The sequence below is a fragment of the Chiloscyllium plagiosum genome, unplaced genomic scaffold (genome assembly GCF_037043375.1).
Source record: "Chiloscyllium plagiosum isolate Xiang-an unplaced genomic scaffold, Cpla_swu_hap1 HiC_scaffold_32, whole genome shotgun sequence".
NCBI classification, from domain to species: Eukaryota; Metazoa; Chordata; class Chondrichthyes; order Orectolobiformes; family Hemiscylliidae; genus Chiloscyllium; species Chiloscyllium plagiosum.
Window position 1 is genome coordinate 42,769,961 of NW_028270170.1, and position 17,829 is coordinate 42,787,789.

At 40.8% G+C, this 17,829-nt stretch overlaps 1 protein-coding gene across 25 annotated transcripts in view; it reads left to right on the forward strand.

Annotated features, from left to right (window-relative positions):
* The window catches only part of LOC122540026 (protein TANC2), a 1,060,344-nt gene that overhangs the window by 956,369 nt on the left and 86,146 nt on the right, over positions 1-17,829 (forward strand). For all 25 annotated transcript variants that reach the window (XM_087977936.1, XM_087977934.1, XM_087977935.1 and 22 more), the window contains 2 exons: positions 11,810-12,046; positions 14,773-14,958. In XM_087977936.1, the coding sequence (XP_087834062.1) occupies positions 11,810-12,046; positions 14,773-14,958 (423 nt within the window). The remainder of the gene's footprint in view (positions 1-11,809; positions 12,047-14,772; positions 14,959-17,829) is intronic.

Genomic DNA, 17,829 nt, shown 5'->3' on the forward strand with positions numbered 1-17,829 from the left:
TCAGGTAGACTGGATAGTGAAAAAGGCATTTGGTATGCTTGCTTAATTGGTCATTACATTGAGTATAGGAGTTGGGTAGTCATGTTGTGCCTGTACAGGATGTTTTTTTTTAGATTAGATTAGATTACAGTGTGGAAACAGGCCCTTCGGCCCAACAAGTCCACACCGACCCGCCGAAGCGAAACCCACCCATACCCCTACATTTACCCCTTACCTAACACTACGGGCAATTTAGCATGGCCAATTCACCTGACCCTGCACATCTTTTGGACTGTGGGAGGAAACCGGAGCACCCGGAGGAAACCCACGCAGACACGGGGAGAACGTGCAAACTCCACACAGTCAGTCGCCTGAGGCGGGAATTGAACCCGGGTCTCAGGCGCTGTGAGGCAGCAGTGCTAACCACTGTGCCACCGTGCCGCCCACACGGTGTTGGTGTGGCTACTTCTGGAATAATGTGTGCCATTCTGGTCCCCCGTTATAGGAAGGGTTCTGTGAAACTAAGAAAGGTTCAGAAAAGATTTACAAGAAAATTGCCAAAGTTGGAGATTTTGAGCTATAGGGAGAGGCTGAATAAGCTGGGACTGTTTTCCCTGAGGTGTAGGAGACTGAGGGGTGACCTTGTAGAGGTTTATAAAAACATGAAGGGCTTGGATAGGATAAATAGATAAGGTGTCTTCCCTGGTGAGGGGGAAGTCCAAAACTAGAGGGCATAGGTTGAAAGTAAGAGAGGAGAGATTTAAAAGGGACATAAGGGGCACCTTTTTCAATCTGAGGGTGATGCATGTATGGGATAATCTGCCAGAGAAAGTAGTGGAAGCTGGTATGAATAAACATTTTAAAGGCATCGAGACATGTATAGGAAGGGTTTTAGAGGGATATGGGCCAAATGCTGGCAAATGGGACTGGATCTATAAAGGATATCTGGTCTGCATGATCTTAGAGTCTCATGTGAACACCCCCCACCCCAATCCCCATCACCTTTTTTTGGAAAAGGCATGAGCTTTTCAGCTGTGTAAATCAATTGTTCAGCCCAAACACAATTTATTATGTATCCACAGCGGATTAGTTGTGTGTGTGTGGGCTGTGCAATTGCCAGAGGGTCCCTACTTCCAGAGACAATCCACATTTGATTTTCTCATTCATTCAAGCGGTAATTAATTGACGGGCCTTTGTTGTTTGGTAACGCTCGCTCAAACCCCTAATGAGATGCTAAAGTGAGTTATTGGTATCCTGATCCTGGCATTCCCAAAATCTAATTAATACGTTCCTCTTGAGATCCCAGAGGATCTTTGACGACAAGCTGAAGAAACACTGTTGACCTGGCTGAGGGTAAGGGACCACGGGGATACCTTTTAGCAATTAGGCTGCTGGTAACACTCACTGGATAAAACTTTGGCCCCTGTTCCTCAGCAGAGGACTGAAAGGAGAAGGTTATGGTTTAAATATCATTTTCCTTTCAACACCTTTTATGACTTCAGGACATCCCCAAATGCTTTGGGGTTAGCAAAGCACTTTCTGAAGGGGCTTTCATTGTACCATCAATACAGTAACAGGGATGTATTGTTGGAATTGTACAGGGCTTTGGTGAGACCTCACCTGGAGTTATTGTGTGTAGTTGTGGTCTCCTTATCCAAGGAAGGATGTTCTGTCTATAGAGGAAGTGCAGTGAAGGGTATACCTGGGATGACAAGACAGGTGTATGAAGAGAGATTGGATTGGTTAGGATTATATTTTGCAGAGTTTCGAAGAATGAAGAGGGAATCTCATGGAAACTTATAAAATTCTAACAGGACTAGTCAGGGATAAACAGGTGAAGGATGTTGCCGATGATCAGACAGTCCAGAACCAGAGAGTCATGGTCTAAAGGAGACTGGGTAGAACTGAGATGAGGAGGAATGTCTTCACCCAGAGAGTGGGGAGCTTGTGGAATTTTCTGCCACAGAAAGTGATTGAGGCCAAAACATTGAATGTTTTCAAGAAGCACTTTGGGTTATCCAAGATGGAGGACAGGAAAAGTTTCTGGCTGTAACAGGTGCAACTTTTTTTGAGGTATTTTAGGTGTTGGAGGTGATTTCCTTGAATTCCAGGAGCAAATATTTACTGTTTTATATGCTGTTGCATTGTTTTGGAACTTTGGATAAAAAAGACCTAAGGGGCAACTTTTTCACACAGAAGGTGGTACGTGTATGGAATGAGCTGCCAGAGGAAGTGGTGGAGGCTGGTCCATTGCAACATTTAAAACGCATCTGGATGGGTATATGAACAGGAGGGGTTTGGAGGGTAATGTGCCAGGTGCTGGCAGGTGGGACAAGATTGAGTTGAGATATCTGGTCGGCATGAACGAGTTGGACCGAAGAGTCTGTTTCCGTACTGTACATCTCTATGATTCTATTATTAAGCACTTTTCCAGTGTTTCATGGTGACTTAATAACAGCAGAAAACAAAATGGAGTAATCTACCATTATTATAGTTATTAATGAAGCCAATTACATCTACATGGCATCAAGCAGCTGACAGGTACTGCACTTAACAATTTCCCTTTAAAACAGGCAAGTCTTCATGACAGGATGTGTCAGCATATTATTTGACTGCAAAATATCGCTGAGCCAAATTTTAATTACTAAACTTCCTTCTTTTTTGTGTCTTGTTATTAACGAGCACTAGAACTTGCATTTATAACACTTTTAATGTAGTAAAGTGTAACAAGGGACTTCAAGATCATAAAAAGGAAGCAATGTAGAGACAGGTGACTAACATCTTGATTAAAGTGATGACTTTAATGAGCAAATTAGAGGAAATGGAAAGCTAAAATGATTCAGAAGAGGAGACTCCAACAGTTAGGGCCTAAGCAGTAGGGCATGGCTACCAGTAGTGTTGTGAAGGAAAAGAGATGCTGAAGTATACATACTGAAAATGTTAATTTTCTAGTGAAGCATTAAGTTAGCACCATTTGAATAAGAAAGGCAACTTTAGCCTTTTCCACTTTTTGATTCTCTTTTCATCACAGTGGATGTTGCTTTATATAATTAGGAACTAGGTGGAAGAAATTATCAAACTAAACTCAGCAATTATAGTTAACTTTCGGAGGTTTTTGTACTGTGTTAAGTGGGTTAGTTACTTCTTCAAGCTAATTAACTTGGTAGTATAGAACAGTACAAACCCTTCAGTCCTCAGTGCTGTGCCAACCTTTTATCCTACTCTAAGCTCAAACTAACCTAAATACCCTTCATTTTACTATCACCCAGGTGCCTATCCAAGAATTGCTTAAAGGTCCCTAACATATCTGATTCTACTATAATTGCTGGCACTCACTACACTCTGCGTAAAGAACCTGCCTGTGACATCTTCCCTGAACCTTTCTCCAATCACCTTAAAATTATGCCCCTCATGATAGCCAGTTCTGCCCTGTGAAGAAATCTTGGCTATCCACTCTATCTATGCCTCATCATCTTGTACACCTCTCATCCTTCTTCACTCCAAAGAGAAAAGCCTTATCTCCCCCAACCTTTCTTCATAAGACAGCATCCTGGTAAACCTCCTCTGGACCCTCTCTGAAGCTTCCATATCCTTCCTACAATGAGGTAACTAGAACTGAACACAATATTCCAAATGGTCTATATAGAGCTGCAGCATAACCTCACTGCTCTCAAACTCAATCCCACTGCTAATTAAAGCGAACACACTTTCTTAACATCCCTATCAACTTGGGTGGCAACTTTGAGGGATCTATGGCCGTGGACCCAAGATTCCGCTGTACCTCCACACTGCCAAAAAACCTGCCTTTAACCCTGTAATCTGCATTCAAATTCGACCTTCCAAAGTAAATGACTTCACACTTTTCCAGGTTGAACTCCATGTCCCACTTCTCAACCCAGCTCTGCATCCTGTCAATGTCCCATTACAATCTCCAACAGCCCTCCACACTGTCCACAACTCCACCAACCTTTGTGTCATCGGCAAACGTACTAACCCACCCTTCCATTTCCTTATCCAAGTCATTTATAAAAATCAGAAAGGGCAGAAGTCCCAAAATAGATCCTGTAGAATATCACTGATCACTGAGCTCCAGGCTGAATACTTTCCATCTACTACTACCCTCTGTCTTCAACGGACCAGTCAATTCTGTATCTAGACAGCCAAATTTCCCTATTTCCCATGCCTCCTTACTTTCTGAATGAGCCTACAATGGGGAACCTTAACAAACGCCTTGCTAAAATCCAGATACACTATATCCACTGTTCTACCTTCATCAATGTGTTTTGTCACATCCTTAAAAAATTCAGTAAGGCTTATGAGGCATGCCCTGCCCCTCACAAAGCCATGCTGATTATCTCTAAGCAAACTATGCTTTTCCAAGTAATCATAAATCCTATCTCTCAGAATTCTCTCCAATAATTTGCCTACCATCAACATAAAACTGACTGATCTATAATTCCAAGGATTATCCCTATTCCCTTTCTTAAACAAGGGAATAATATTTGCCACCCTCCATTTATCTGTACTACTCCAGTGGACAGTGAGGACGCAAAGATCATTGCCAAAGGCTCAGCAATCTCTTTCCCTCGCTTCCCGTATTAACCTTGGGTATATCCCATCTGGCCCAGGAGATTTATCTGTCCTCATATTTTTCAAAATCTCCAGCACATTCTCCTCCTTAACTTCATCATGTTTGAGCTTATCAGCCTGTTTCACGCTGTTCCCCCAATAACAAGGTCCTTCTCACTAGTGAATACTGAAGCAAAGAACCTCCTCTACCTCTTCCAATTCCAGACACAAGTTTCCTCCACTATTCCTGATTGGCTCTACCCTCACTCTGGCCATCCACTTGTTCCTCACATAAGTGCAAAACACCTTGTGGTTTTCTTTAATCCTACCCGCCAAGGCTAATTCATGCCCCCTTCTAGCTTGCCTAAGTCCATTCTTCAGTTCCTTCCTGGCTACCTTATAATCCTCTAGAGATCCTTGCTTCCTCATCCTGAAGTAAGCTTCCTTCTTCCTCTTGACTAAATGTTCCACATCCCTTGTTACCTAAGGTTCCTTCACCCTACAATCGCTTTCTTGCCTCAATGGGACAAACCTGTCCAGCACTCTCAGCAAGTGGAGCGGTACAGAAGTTAGCACTGCTGCCTCACAGCATCAGGGACCCGAGTTTGACTCTAACCTCGGATGACTGGCTATGTGGAGTTTGCACATTCTCCTCATGTCTGTGTGTTTCCTGCAGGAGTTCTGGTTTCCTCCCACAGTCCAAAGATGTGCAGGTTAGGTGAATTGGCCAGGCTAAATTATTTTTAGTGTTTCAGGATGTGTAGTTTTGGTGCGTTAATCAGGGGAAATGTAGAGTACTAGGATAGGGGAATAGATTAGATTAGATTTTAGATTAGATTCCCTACAGTGTGAAAACAGGCCCTTTGGCCCAACAAGTCCACACCAACCCTCTGAAGAGTCACCCACCCAGACCTATTTCCCTCTGACTCATGCACCTAACTATGGACAATTTAGTATGGCCAATTCACCTGACCTGCACATCTTTGGACTGTGGCAGGAAGCCAGAGGACCCAGAGGAAACCCACGCAAATTCCACACAGACAGTCACCCAAGGCTGGAATTGAACCTGGGACCCTGGTGCTGTGAGGCAGCAGTGCTAACCACTGAGCCATCATGCCGCCCCAATTAGAATTCCTACTGTGTAGAAACAGGCCCTACAGCCCAACAAATCCGAAGAGTATCCCATCCAGACCCGTTCTCCTACATTTACCCTTGACTCATGCACCTAACCTATACATCCCTGAACACTATGGGCAATTTAGTGGAGCCAATTCACCTGACCTGCACATCTTTGGATTGTGAGAGGAAGCAAGAAGCAAACCCAGAGAGAATGTGCAAACTCCACACAGACAGTCACCTGAGGCTGGTATTGAACTTGGGATCCTGATGTTGTGAGGCAGCAGTGCTAAGCCACCGTGCCAACGGTGGGTCAATAGGTCTGAGTGGGTTACTCTTTGGAGGGTTGGTGTGGACTTGTTGGGCCAAAATAGCCTGTTTCCTCACTGTAAGGATTCTATGAAGTGCTCCCTAAACAACATCCACATTTTTTCAAGGAATTCCCTGAGAATATCTGCGCCCAATTTATGCTCCACAGTTCCTGTCTAATGGCATTATAATTCCTCCTTCCTGAATTAAATACTTTCCCATATCGTCTGCTCCTATCTCTCTCCATGACTATAATAAAGTCAGGGAGGTGTGATCACTATCATCTAAATGTTCTCCTACTGAAAGATCTGGTTCGTTGCTCAGTACCAAATGCAATATGACCTCCCCTCTAGTCAGCCTCTCTACATATTGAGCCAGGAATCCTTTCTGGACGCACCTGACAAAATCTGCTCCATCCAAACTAACTGCACTAAGGAGGTTCCAATTAATATTAAGGAAATTGAAGTCACCCCATGGCAACAGCCCTGTTATTTCTGCACCTTTCCAAAATCTGTCTCCCATTCTGCTCCTCTGTGTCTCTGTGGCTGCTGGAGAGGTCTATAGAAAACTCCCAATAAAGTGACTACTCCTTTCCTGTTTCTGACTTCCACCCATACTGACTCAGTACACAAATCCTTCTTGACTACTCCCTTTCCGCAGCTGTGATAATATGCCTGATTAGCAATTCCTCTCCCCCACCTCTTTTACCTCGTTCCCTATTCCTTTTGAAACATCTAAACCCTGGAACATCCAAGAACCATTCCTACCCCTTTGATATCTAATGTGGTATTCACTATTACTCTTGCGTTAAGAGAGAGAAACATTTCAAATAAAATTTTGGATGTCAGGTGATCTATTATTGCAGGGAATGAAACTTGCAAGTTAGAACAGCAGAATTTTGGAAGACCTCAAGTTTATAGAGGGTCAAATGTATGAGACCAGCCAGGAGCATGTTGGAATGGTCAAATTTAGAAGTAACAAAGGTATGGATTTGGAGGTGAATGAGGGGCGTCTAATAGTTGGCACAAATTTGAAAGTTGCCACCCAGGTAAATAGTGCGGTGAAGAAGGCATATGGCGTACTGGCTTTTATTGGTAGAGGAATTGAGTTCCGGAGTCCTGAGGTCATGTTGCAGTTGTATAAGACTCTGGTGTGGGCACATTTGGAGTATTGTGTGCAGTTTTGATCGCCATACTATAGGAAGGATGTGGAGGCACTGGAACGGGTGCAGAGGAGGTTTACCAGGATGTTGTCTGGTATGGTAGGAAGATCGTATGAGGAAAGGCTGAGGCACTTGGGATTGTTTTCATTGGAGAAAAGAAGGTTTAGGGATGACTTTATAGAGGTGTACAAGATGATTAGGGGTTTAGATAGGGTCGACAGTGAGAATCTCTTTCCACGTATGGAGTCAGCTATTACAAGGGGGCATAGCTTTAAATTAAGGTGGGGGGGTAGGTATAGGACAGATGTTAGGGGTAGGTTCTTTACTCAGCGAGTCATGAGTTCATGGAATGCCCTGCCAGTAGCAGTGGTGGACTCTCCCTCATTATGGGCATTTAAGCGGGCATTGGATAGGCATATGGAGGATAGTGGGCTAGTGTAGGTTAGGTGGGCTTGGATCGACGCAACATCGAGGACCGAAGGGCCTGTACTGCGCTGTATTCTTCTATGTTCTATGTTCTAAATATGAAGTTAGAAGCATATCTTAGGATCACATGAAGCACCAAGGACTGAATCTTCACTTCCAAGTCAAAATTTCATGACCCCACAAACTCATCTCAGGAGAAGGTTATCTATAACAGTGTATTTTTGCTCCAGGGTGGGTGGCTTGTGACAGGAAAGGTCACAAATATCTCTCTGCTCATCCCTCATGGCCTCTCATATCTTCCGTGTCAACCTATATCTCTCTACCATTGCTCTGTATCCTTCATGCCAAATTATTCACTTCACTTCCCCCCAGTCCCAACAATATGCCCCCTCCCATGCCTCCAAGTCAACCCCTTCACCTGACCTGTGCATTTCTGCCAAATCTTGCCAATCTATGACCCTGGATCTACCACCCTTTGCCCTTACATAATCCAGACCAATAAGTAGCCATGTTAGGTGGCATTAAGAGTAATGTGATTTTATTTCAAACACACTCATTCATAAAAGCCCATTAAATACATTTAAATTGCATCAACTACTCAATCATACAGAAAAACAAGCAACTGCATTCATGACGCTACATCAAAGACAGCTAATCCCTTTACAACCACTTGGAGCTATCAATCAAATTGTGAACCTGCAAGCTCTTGATTGTGATAAGAAGTTATTGTGGAAGCTGTCAAGAAACATCGCTGCGACAATAATAATTTTCAAACATATTCAAGAAAAATCTATTGAAATTGCAACACAAATTTTGAATGCTGAAACTTTTTTTTTTCAAAATTTAGATTCCGGTAGTTTAAATGACCTTAGAGTTTCAGTTCCACTGACCTTATTGATTTTTATGTCTGCTCTTAATAATTCCAGTGAACTATCCACTGGGCGGCACGGTGGCACAGTGGTTAGCACTGCTGCCTCACAGCGCCAGAGACCCGGGTTCAATTCCTGCCTCAGGCGACTGGCTGTGTGGAGTTTGCACGTGTCTGCGTGGGTTTCCTCCGGGTGTTCCGGTTTCCTCCCACAGTCCAAAGATGTGCAGGTCAGGTGAATTGGCCATGTTAAATTGCCTGTAGTGTTAGGTATAGGGGTAAATGTAGGGGTATGGGTGGGTTACGCTTCAGCGGGTCGGTGTGGACTTGTTGGGTCGAAGGGCCTGTTTCCACACTGTAATGTAATCTAATCTAATCTATCTGAACACTCTGTCAGGTTTAGTGATTTTCCATTATTTCATACATACCATGAGTTGTGTTTCAAAAAGTTTGGTAATGAAAATTGCTCTTGAGTGAAGGCAGCAGCACTTTTAAAAGTATTGCTGCCTCTATGAATTGTCAATGTGCAAAGTACATCCTGCTGCAATTCACTCACATTCTCACTGACAAAGGTAATGCATGCCGGATTACTAAGCGCAGGCATAGAACATACAGATTTTGACCTCCAGCACTAAGGACACTAAATTCCCCCTCACAACCACCAGCACTATTACCACATTACCGATTTAGTTCTGTATGTGCTCTTCCTGTAGCAACCATACGTCTCCTGTGGCACTCCTGGCCTCTAATTTGCTGGCAGTTCTCTATAGACTGACTTTTCAGCCTTGGATCTTAATTCCAAGGAAAGATCTGTTGTGGTCTTGCCAATGTCAGATTGGTTTGTGGTTCAGTGGTCTTACCAACAAGAGGCAGCACAATTTCTAACTGGCTGTCCAGCCAGCAGGCAAGATCCCTGATGCATCACAAAAAAAATCTGTCCGATCTTTGGAAATGTACCATGTATTGAGCAGAAATAATTATTATTCAATTAATTTTAATCCTACCTTTGCTATCAGTGGCACCATCCTTTAATGTGTTGCACATTAACCAAATCTCTAAAGCTGACAGTTTAGAATTTCAGCTTATGAGAAATGTAAGCCTATTTCCTACATGCTGCAGATTTGCTGGCTATGATTTCTTTTCATTACATCATGGAATATTTGGTAATGTATTCTGATTAAGTGCATATTTGATTTTAGTACTGGATGTGAATATCATTGCCACTGAAGCAGAAAACATCCTTGGGTTTCAGCTGCAGCATATTATAAAACCACCCCAGGTCGAGCTGGCAACCAGTCTTCAGTAACTGAATTTCTATGGGTTGTGGTGCAGCAGAGTATTTATTTTTCAGTTTATTTCGGTTTATTACTGGGTTTCAGTCTCAGAATCACTGAGTACTGCCTGCAGTACTGATGACATTACTTAATTTTCATCTGATTTTAATTGTGAAGCAGTTCAGTGACGTTGGGAGAGTGGTGGTGACTTGGCTGTTCAAGAAAGTGGTTGTGAAGAATCCTTTAATGCTCATAGTGCTATGCTATTTTCTTGACTGTGGGCAAATGATCTCAGAAGCAAAAATATGCAGAGAGTATAAGGATAAAATAATTAGGGTGGGAAATCCACTTGTGCCATGATTGCACTTCATGAAGCTGTAGAACCTTAATACATGGCAACTGGGCAACAAAATAATTGCAAGACTCTTTGAAACAGTTACTGTTGAGGGAGCTTAAATTTTTCATTGTGTGTACATTGGAGTATAAGTGGGGAAAGTGGATACCACTGTATTGCAGAGAACAAACTGTTACCTTTTCAACAAAGTGAAATTGTATGGCATTGACTTTTTGGTTACGCAAGGTCATGTAACTTTTAGAGAGTTGCATTTGATATTTTTGTACTTCATGCTGGCGTGAGATGTCTTTGGCTTTAAAAGCACTTGTCTAGAACTAGCTTTTATAGTGAAGTTGCAGTTTGTCACAGGACTGAGAGAAGGGGAAATTGGACTCCGATGTCTAAACAAAATTGCAAGTCAAGAAAAGTCACTTTCTTTCTCCCTTTGTGAATGGAACAAACAGTCCTTAAAGACTCTGAAAAGAAGAACTTCCAACTCAAGCAAAAACCAAGGTCTAACTGACCGACTACAAAATTAAGAATCACAGTAATTGACAGCAAAGCAATGCCTAAAAACCAACAGAATTATGAAGAAGTCACTTCATTCCACCCTTGTGGTTTGGATTCTTGATCCACAGAATTTATTCCTTTTTGCTAATATTTTCCACCCATATATTTCTGCAAAATTGTCAGCCTTGTCAATTCTATTTGTGGATGCGCTTGGGTGCTTATTGGAATTTAAAGAAGATACACTTTAAGTTACCATATTAGGAATTGATTATCCCTTTTGTCACTTGTTAAGTGTGTGTTGTGTTGTAGTAAATTACTTTTGTTTTCTTGTTTAGTAATGAAATCTGGTGTGATTCTTTTATCTTAAATAGTGGCCAAAGCCAGGCAAATTATCCAACTTCGTGATTAAACTGATGATTTATACATTTGTGATGGCTCATGGAATAGTGAGGCTTCATGTCTAGTATTCTCATCCCATCAGGGTCATGACAGTTGTTTATGTCACCTCTGTCTAGACAAATAGATGAGAAATGTGTAAATGTTTCGACAACATTGGTTGTTTGGATATTTCTGAGGGCATGCACTGACACACACATAAAGTTTAAAATGTTTTTCTATTTACAGCTATCTCAAACCACAGGTTCCAGCAAAGATTCGAACTTGGAGCATAATCACCAAGTGAAAAAAAATGCCATGAAAGTTTCAACTAAGTGATTTCAGAGGTCTAGGGAAATAAATTGAACTAAAGCTTTTCCTTGTAATTTAGTTCATAAATATCTGGAAGCACCTCAGTTGTTTATCCTCTGCGTCTTACGTCTGCTGTACTAAAGAACCAAGTGGAAAGAATGTGTTTACATTTAATTAATTTTAACAAAGTTTTAGTACAAATTTAACATTTTATATTTGGTTCTATTCAGAATTATGTGACACACATGAGTAAATGTGCAGATGTTATGATGAAATTAAAATGCTATGGTGGCGAATGTCCTTATTTAGTAAAATTGTGAACATTTTGGAAGAATACTTGTACATTGCAGCATTAAACAATGGCAGTAACTACAGCAAATGTAATACCATTATTGAAGAAAGGAAAAGAGGATTGATGAAATAAAGTTTTGCAGATAATTTATCCAACTTTGTTCAGTAATGATAACAGACCCCTTCAATCCATGATATCTATTGGCAAGCCTGTTCAGTGATTTTGTATGTGATTTATTACTTTATGCTAATATGTTAACACTTTGAATCTTGCCAATAACCAGGTGAGCCGTTTACTGATTTTGGGCGGTGCCAATGTGAATTACCGGACAGAGGTGTTGAACAATGCCCCAATATTGTGCGTCCAGTCTCACCTTGGTAACTCAGACATGGTTGCTCTTCTGCTAGAGTTTGGCGCGAATGTGGATGCCTGCTCAGAGAGTGGGCTGACTCCTTTGGGCTATGCAGCAGCTTCTGGACACCTCACTGTTGTTCATCTACTTTCCAAAAGACGAGCAAAGGTAAATCTTAGGACCATAAGACATAGGAGCAGAAGTAGGCCATTTACCCCATCAAGTAAGCTCTGCTGTCCAATGAGATCATAGTTGATCTGATAATCCTCAACCCCAGATTCTTTACTTTCCCAATAACTCTTGATTTCCTTACTGATTAAAAGTCTGTCTATCTCAGCTGTAAATATCTAACACTGCCTCAATAGCCCTCTGCATAAAGAATTCCACTGATTCACTACCCTCTCAGAAAACAAATTTCCTCCTCGCTTCTGCCTTAAATGAGTAACCTGTAATTCTGAGATCCTAAACTCTCCCACAATGGGAAACAACATTTCCACATCTACCCTGTCAAGTCCTCTAAACCTCTTATATGTCTTCAAAATTTATTTGATGCTAAATTTCAGTGATATGCAAAACACTGCTTCACTATCTCAAATATATCTTTCAGTTGCTCCACTTTTCTTTTTCAGAAATATATTTGTTATGGTCCATGTTTATATTTAAATGAAGATTCCTGAAGCCATCAGACCTTTTTTGACTTTAGTCTTCAGCTTTTATATCAGATTATGATATACCGCACAGAAAAACACCATTCGATCTGACCAGCTGATGTCAGTCTTTCCATTTACTCATTTTATCTCTGACTACATCAAATTTTATCATTTTAAAAGTCTCAATTAGATCACTCATTTGCCTTGTCCTCGGAAGAGAAAATAGGTTTACCTGTTCATTCTCTATTGATAGTTTCCCTCCCCTCCCACCCTCCCACCCCCCCCCCCCCCCCCCAGCATTTCAGTTATCAATCTTATAAACCTTCTTTTCACCCTTACAAGTGCCTCAACTTTTAAAAAAACAACCAGAATTTGCATGCAGTATTCCAGATGTGATCGACGCAGTGTTGTTTAGCATGATTTATTTAGTCTTCAACTGTACTGATCCAGAAATAAACCCCAAATGCTTTGCTTATTCTCTATGGCTTTGTAAAACTGTGTTGTAACTTTGTGTGTTATATTTGTGTTCCCAGATTCTTTTTACTCCTTGAGATCATTTAGTTTCTTATAAGTAATACACATTTTGACATGAAAAAGGAGATTGTAATATGTAACATTTTTACATTTATATACTGTTTACATGAGCATTCTGCATGTATATGCTATCTTGTAATTTGTGTTGCTCATGGAATTAACAATTTTTACCATTACTCCCCCAGATTTGGTCTTAGCTGTAAGTTTAGAAATTGTCATGATTTCAAGATCTGAATCAAAAATGTAAATGCAAACAACAAAGATCTTAGCATTCATCTTTCTGGAATACAACTTAGAGCTTTCTATCTGTCTGAATAACTCCCATTTTCCTGTATTATCTGCTTGAAACCAGTTACGTCTTTATTCTGCCACATGTCTCCTGCTCCACCTGTATTATCTGACTTTCTTCATTTGTCTATCATGCGACACTATCATTTTGAAATCTAGATAAGTTACATCTACAACATTACCCTTATCTGCTCTTAGTTACTTCTTAAAAATAAATCAATGAGGTAAGTCATACAGATTTTCCTTTTTGAAATCTATGCAGACTAATCTTTTTTTTTGTTTGAAAGTTGGATGCTCTACTTTCTTCTCCTATAGTAGAGATTGTATCATTTCTCCTCCCACTAATTTTAAACTAAGCATAGACTTCACTATTGTGAAAACTGTGTACCATAATATGTTCATTGACTTTTTTTTTGTCCAAGTTCCCTGTGCATATTCCATCTATCTCCCTTCCTCCATATAAGGTTTCACATTAGCCATTTGCCAGTCTTTTGGCACTACCCGTTATTTTCTAAGGAATTATTATAAATATACAATAATTTCTCCACACTGATGTAATCCTTCTAAGTAGGTATTGTACTCTTTAAGTTGTTAGTTTATTTCACCTCTATTTTAAATATGGTAATTTAATTTCTAATTCTTAGATATATTAGCTATCTCTTTTCCAGAAAGTACTGAAGTACCATGATTATTTAATATTTCTGCCATTTCTCTAGTGTTGCTTGTAATATTATCAAGTCAGTCAATAAGTGGCTCTATTATAATTTGCAGCGTTACTTTTTTTTCTTTGGGTAGCAGTGGAATTTTTAATTATTTTGTTTTTTGTTCCTTGGTAACTTAATTTCTTGGTTCCCCTTTTCTTGTCTAATTGATTTTCTTTCTTCTGATCTCTTTGTATTCTCCCTTGTCATGTTCTTCCTTGTCATGTTCATGCCTGTTGCCCATGCACCTAGTGAGTGTCTCTTTTACCATCAATGTTCCTCATGTCCTTACTCATCAATGGTGATCTCTTACTTTTAAATTTCCTTGTTCTTCCCAGGCTTTTGAACACTTTTTAAATGTTTCCTGTTGATGTTTTACACAATTGTTTGCCAATATTGTTGCCCATTTAACATTCTTAAGTTTTGTTCACATCCCCACAAGTTGACATTTCTCCAGTCATTACTCTTTCTCATGTTTATGGCTTTCTTATTTATTATTTTGATGTGTACAATATTATGGTTTCTATTTCCGAGATGTTTCCCTTTCCTCTGCTTTGGCTTTTTCTCCGATGGGTTTTGCTCTATGGATATTTGACTAAGGCTGGTGAAATTTACATTTTAAAGAAAATAAAAGTCTTGACTTAAATCTTCCTAATGCTTTACTTCATCAAAAATGATTCTGAGGTTTGTGGTTTAACTGGCTGATTAATCATTCTCAAAGGTGGATCACCTAGATAAGAATGGACAATGTGCTCTGGTGCATGCTGCACTACGGGGTCACTTGGAAGTAGTTAAATTCCTAATCCAGGCTGATTGGACACTGGCAGGACAGCAGCAGGGAGTGTTTAAGAAGAGTCATGCAGTTCAACAGGCACTGATTGCTGCAGCAAGCATGGGATATACTGAGGTGCGTATTGCATTTTATAGATTTTTAAATATTTTTATAATTCAATAAGTAAAAACTAAATGTATTTTGTTAACATTAAGTGTATATTTACAATTATTACCCAGACTAAGGAAGTATGTGCTGCTATTCACTCAAAGAACCTGAAAAACAATGGATATATATTTGTAGAGCTTTGGAGCTAAGTGAATTCTTAATAATGTTAAAAACTATTTTAATCATTGAATGCTTTCAGCCTGCCTTAAGTTGCCCTTCAGAATTAAAACTTTGGCCATTCTTATGCGTCATCTTTGAAATAACTCCACAGAGACCGGTATCCTGTCACAAAGTCACTCTTTATTTACATATGGAGTATCCTTTACACTGATCTAGCTCCATCTGAGCCAGCTCTCAGACTGAATAGCATAACTGACACTCCTGTTTTTATCTGTCAGCCAAGGCTCCCTGATTGGACCAGATCAGGGAATTTATACTCTATCACGTCCACCTCATTGCACTCACTACATACCTCCCCCTCTGAGTCCAAAGACATAGGCCAGTTCCTTTATTTTGTAGCTCCTCTTGGGCATTTTAACACCGGGTCAGGTTCCTCCAACTCTGACTCTGACATAGGCAGCATGACACAGGAGCTTGCCAAATGAGGGATCTATGTTAAGAAGGAAAGAAATGTAATCTCTCAAAATTTGCAGATGACACAAAGTTGGGTAGGAAGGTGAGCTGTGAGGAGAATGCAGAAATGTTGCAGTATTTGGACAGGCTGAGTGAATAGGCAAATGCAGTTTGGTAACAAAACGTTGGAAGGCAGATTTTTATCTGGTCCTTGTGCACTAATCGCTTAAGGTAAATACGCAGGTGCAGCAGGCAGTAAAATTGTCTGTTGGCGCTCATAGTGAGAGGATTCGAGTACAGAGAAAAAGGTGTTTTGCTACAGTTATATTGGGGTTGGTGAGGCCACACCTGAAATGTGTGTGCAATTTTGGTCTCCTTATCTGAGGAAGAATGTTCTTGCTATGGAGAGAGTTCAATGAAGGCTTACCAAATTGAATCTTGAGATGGAAGGACTGACGTATAAGGAGAGATTGAGTTGGTTAGGATTGTATTAATTGCAGTATAGAAGAATGAGGGGGGAATCTCAAAAAAATCTATGAATGTCGAACAGGACTCAACAGCATAGATGCAAGAAGGAGATTTCCAATGATGGGGGAATGTCCAGATCTAGGCGTAATATAATCTTAAGAATATGGGATAGAATGTTTAGGACTGAGATGAGGAGAAATTTCTTATCCTAGAAAGTAGTGAGCCTGTGGAAATCACTCTCTCAGAAAGTGTTTGAGGCCATAACGTGTTTTCAAGAAAGAGGTAAGTATAGCTCTTGTGGTCTTTGAGGAGAAAGTTAGGACTGCAGATGCTGGAGATCAGAGCTGAAAATGTGTTGCTGGAAAAGCGCAGCAGGTCAGGCAGCATCCAGGGAACAGGAGAATCGACGTTTCGGGCATAAGCCCAGAAGAAGGGCTTATGCCCGAAATGTCGATTCTCCTGTTCCCTGGATGCTGCCTGACCTGCTGCGCTTTTCCAGTAACACATTTATAGCTCTTGTGGTTAAAGGGATGGAGACTTATCGGAGAGGGCAGGATTCTTGAGCTCAATTAGCCGTGATCATATTGAATAGCAAAGCAGGCTTGAGGAGCAGAATGGCTTATTCCTCGTATTTTCTATGTTTTTCTGACCTTATTTCAGAATGTTCTGAAACTATATTGGAAACGTTAACTCTGTTTCTCTCAGATGCTGCCAAACATCCTGAGTTTTTCCAGCAATTTCAATTTTTGTTGTACATTTATGAGAAAAGGGCAGTACTTGGCTCGTGCTATCAAAGCATTGACAGAGGCAAAATGGACTGAGTAGTCATCTTCTGTGCATCCTGCTCCTGTGAATCCGTGGAAGAGTGGTTTCATTTGTTTTCCATATTGGTGTGTCTCTGCTTCTGTGCAATCACTGTCTGTAAAGGGAGGGCAGTGGTTTTCCATAGTCATCTTTGGACAGGTACATTTGAAATGCCTCACTTGAACTTACTTTGGTCAAATACTTAGAGTCATAGAGATGTACAGCATGGAAACAGACCCTTCGGTCCAACCCGTCCATGCCGACCAGATATCCCAACCCAATCTAGTCCCACCTGCCAGCAGCCGGCCCATATCCCTCCAAACCCTTCCTATTCATATACTTGATTGGAAGCTTTTGAGAATCATTAAACCTGAATACTATGAAGGACATAATGTATGCAGATGAGATCCCAGATACTTAGGGCTATGCTATCTGAACTCTCTTATTCCCCACAATCACCTGATGAAGGAACAGCACTCTAAAAGCTAGTGCTTCCAAATAAACCTGTTGGACTATTACCTAATGTTGTGTGATTTTTAACTTTGAACTCGCTTAAGACTAACATTTTAGACACTTTTAGCTCCAAGTGCTTCCTGTAGATAATCTGATAAATTATGTGGTGGGGAAAGAGCTCTAATTCAAAACTGATGTTATCAGTGGACTTAGTGGCTTTAGCTAATGCTATGGGAATGGTTGTGATGCCTGCAGGAATGGATCTTAAGTGAGCGTTTCTTGGACCTCCTCTAACCTATGTGAAGAACCGTGACTTTATGGGAGGGAGGTCATGTTGAAGAGAGCCAGTTGAAGGACTGATCTTGTTGGAGGCCTATGTTTGATTATCTGTGGGCAGCTGACAAGGTGCACCCAGAACGTATGGTTGCCAGTCATGAAGCTGAATGGTTATAGGTTTTTCACATGTTAGATAAAGTAATGCCATCAAGTACGTGACTGAACCCTGCCACCGAGTTCACGATGCAAGCAGTAAACTATACC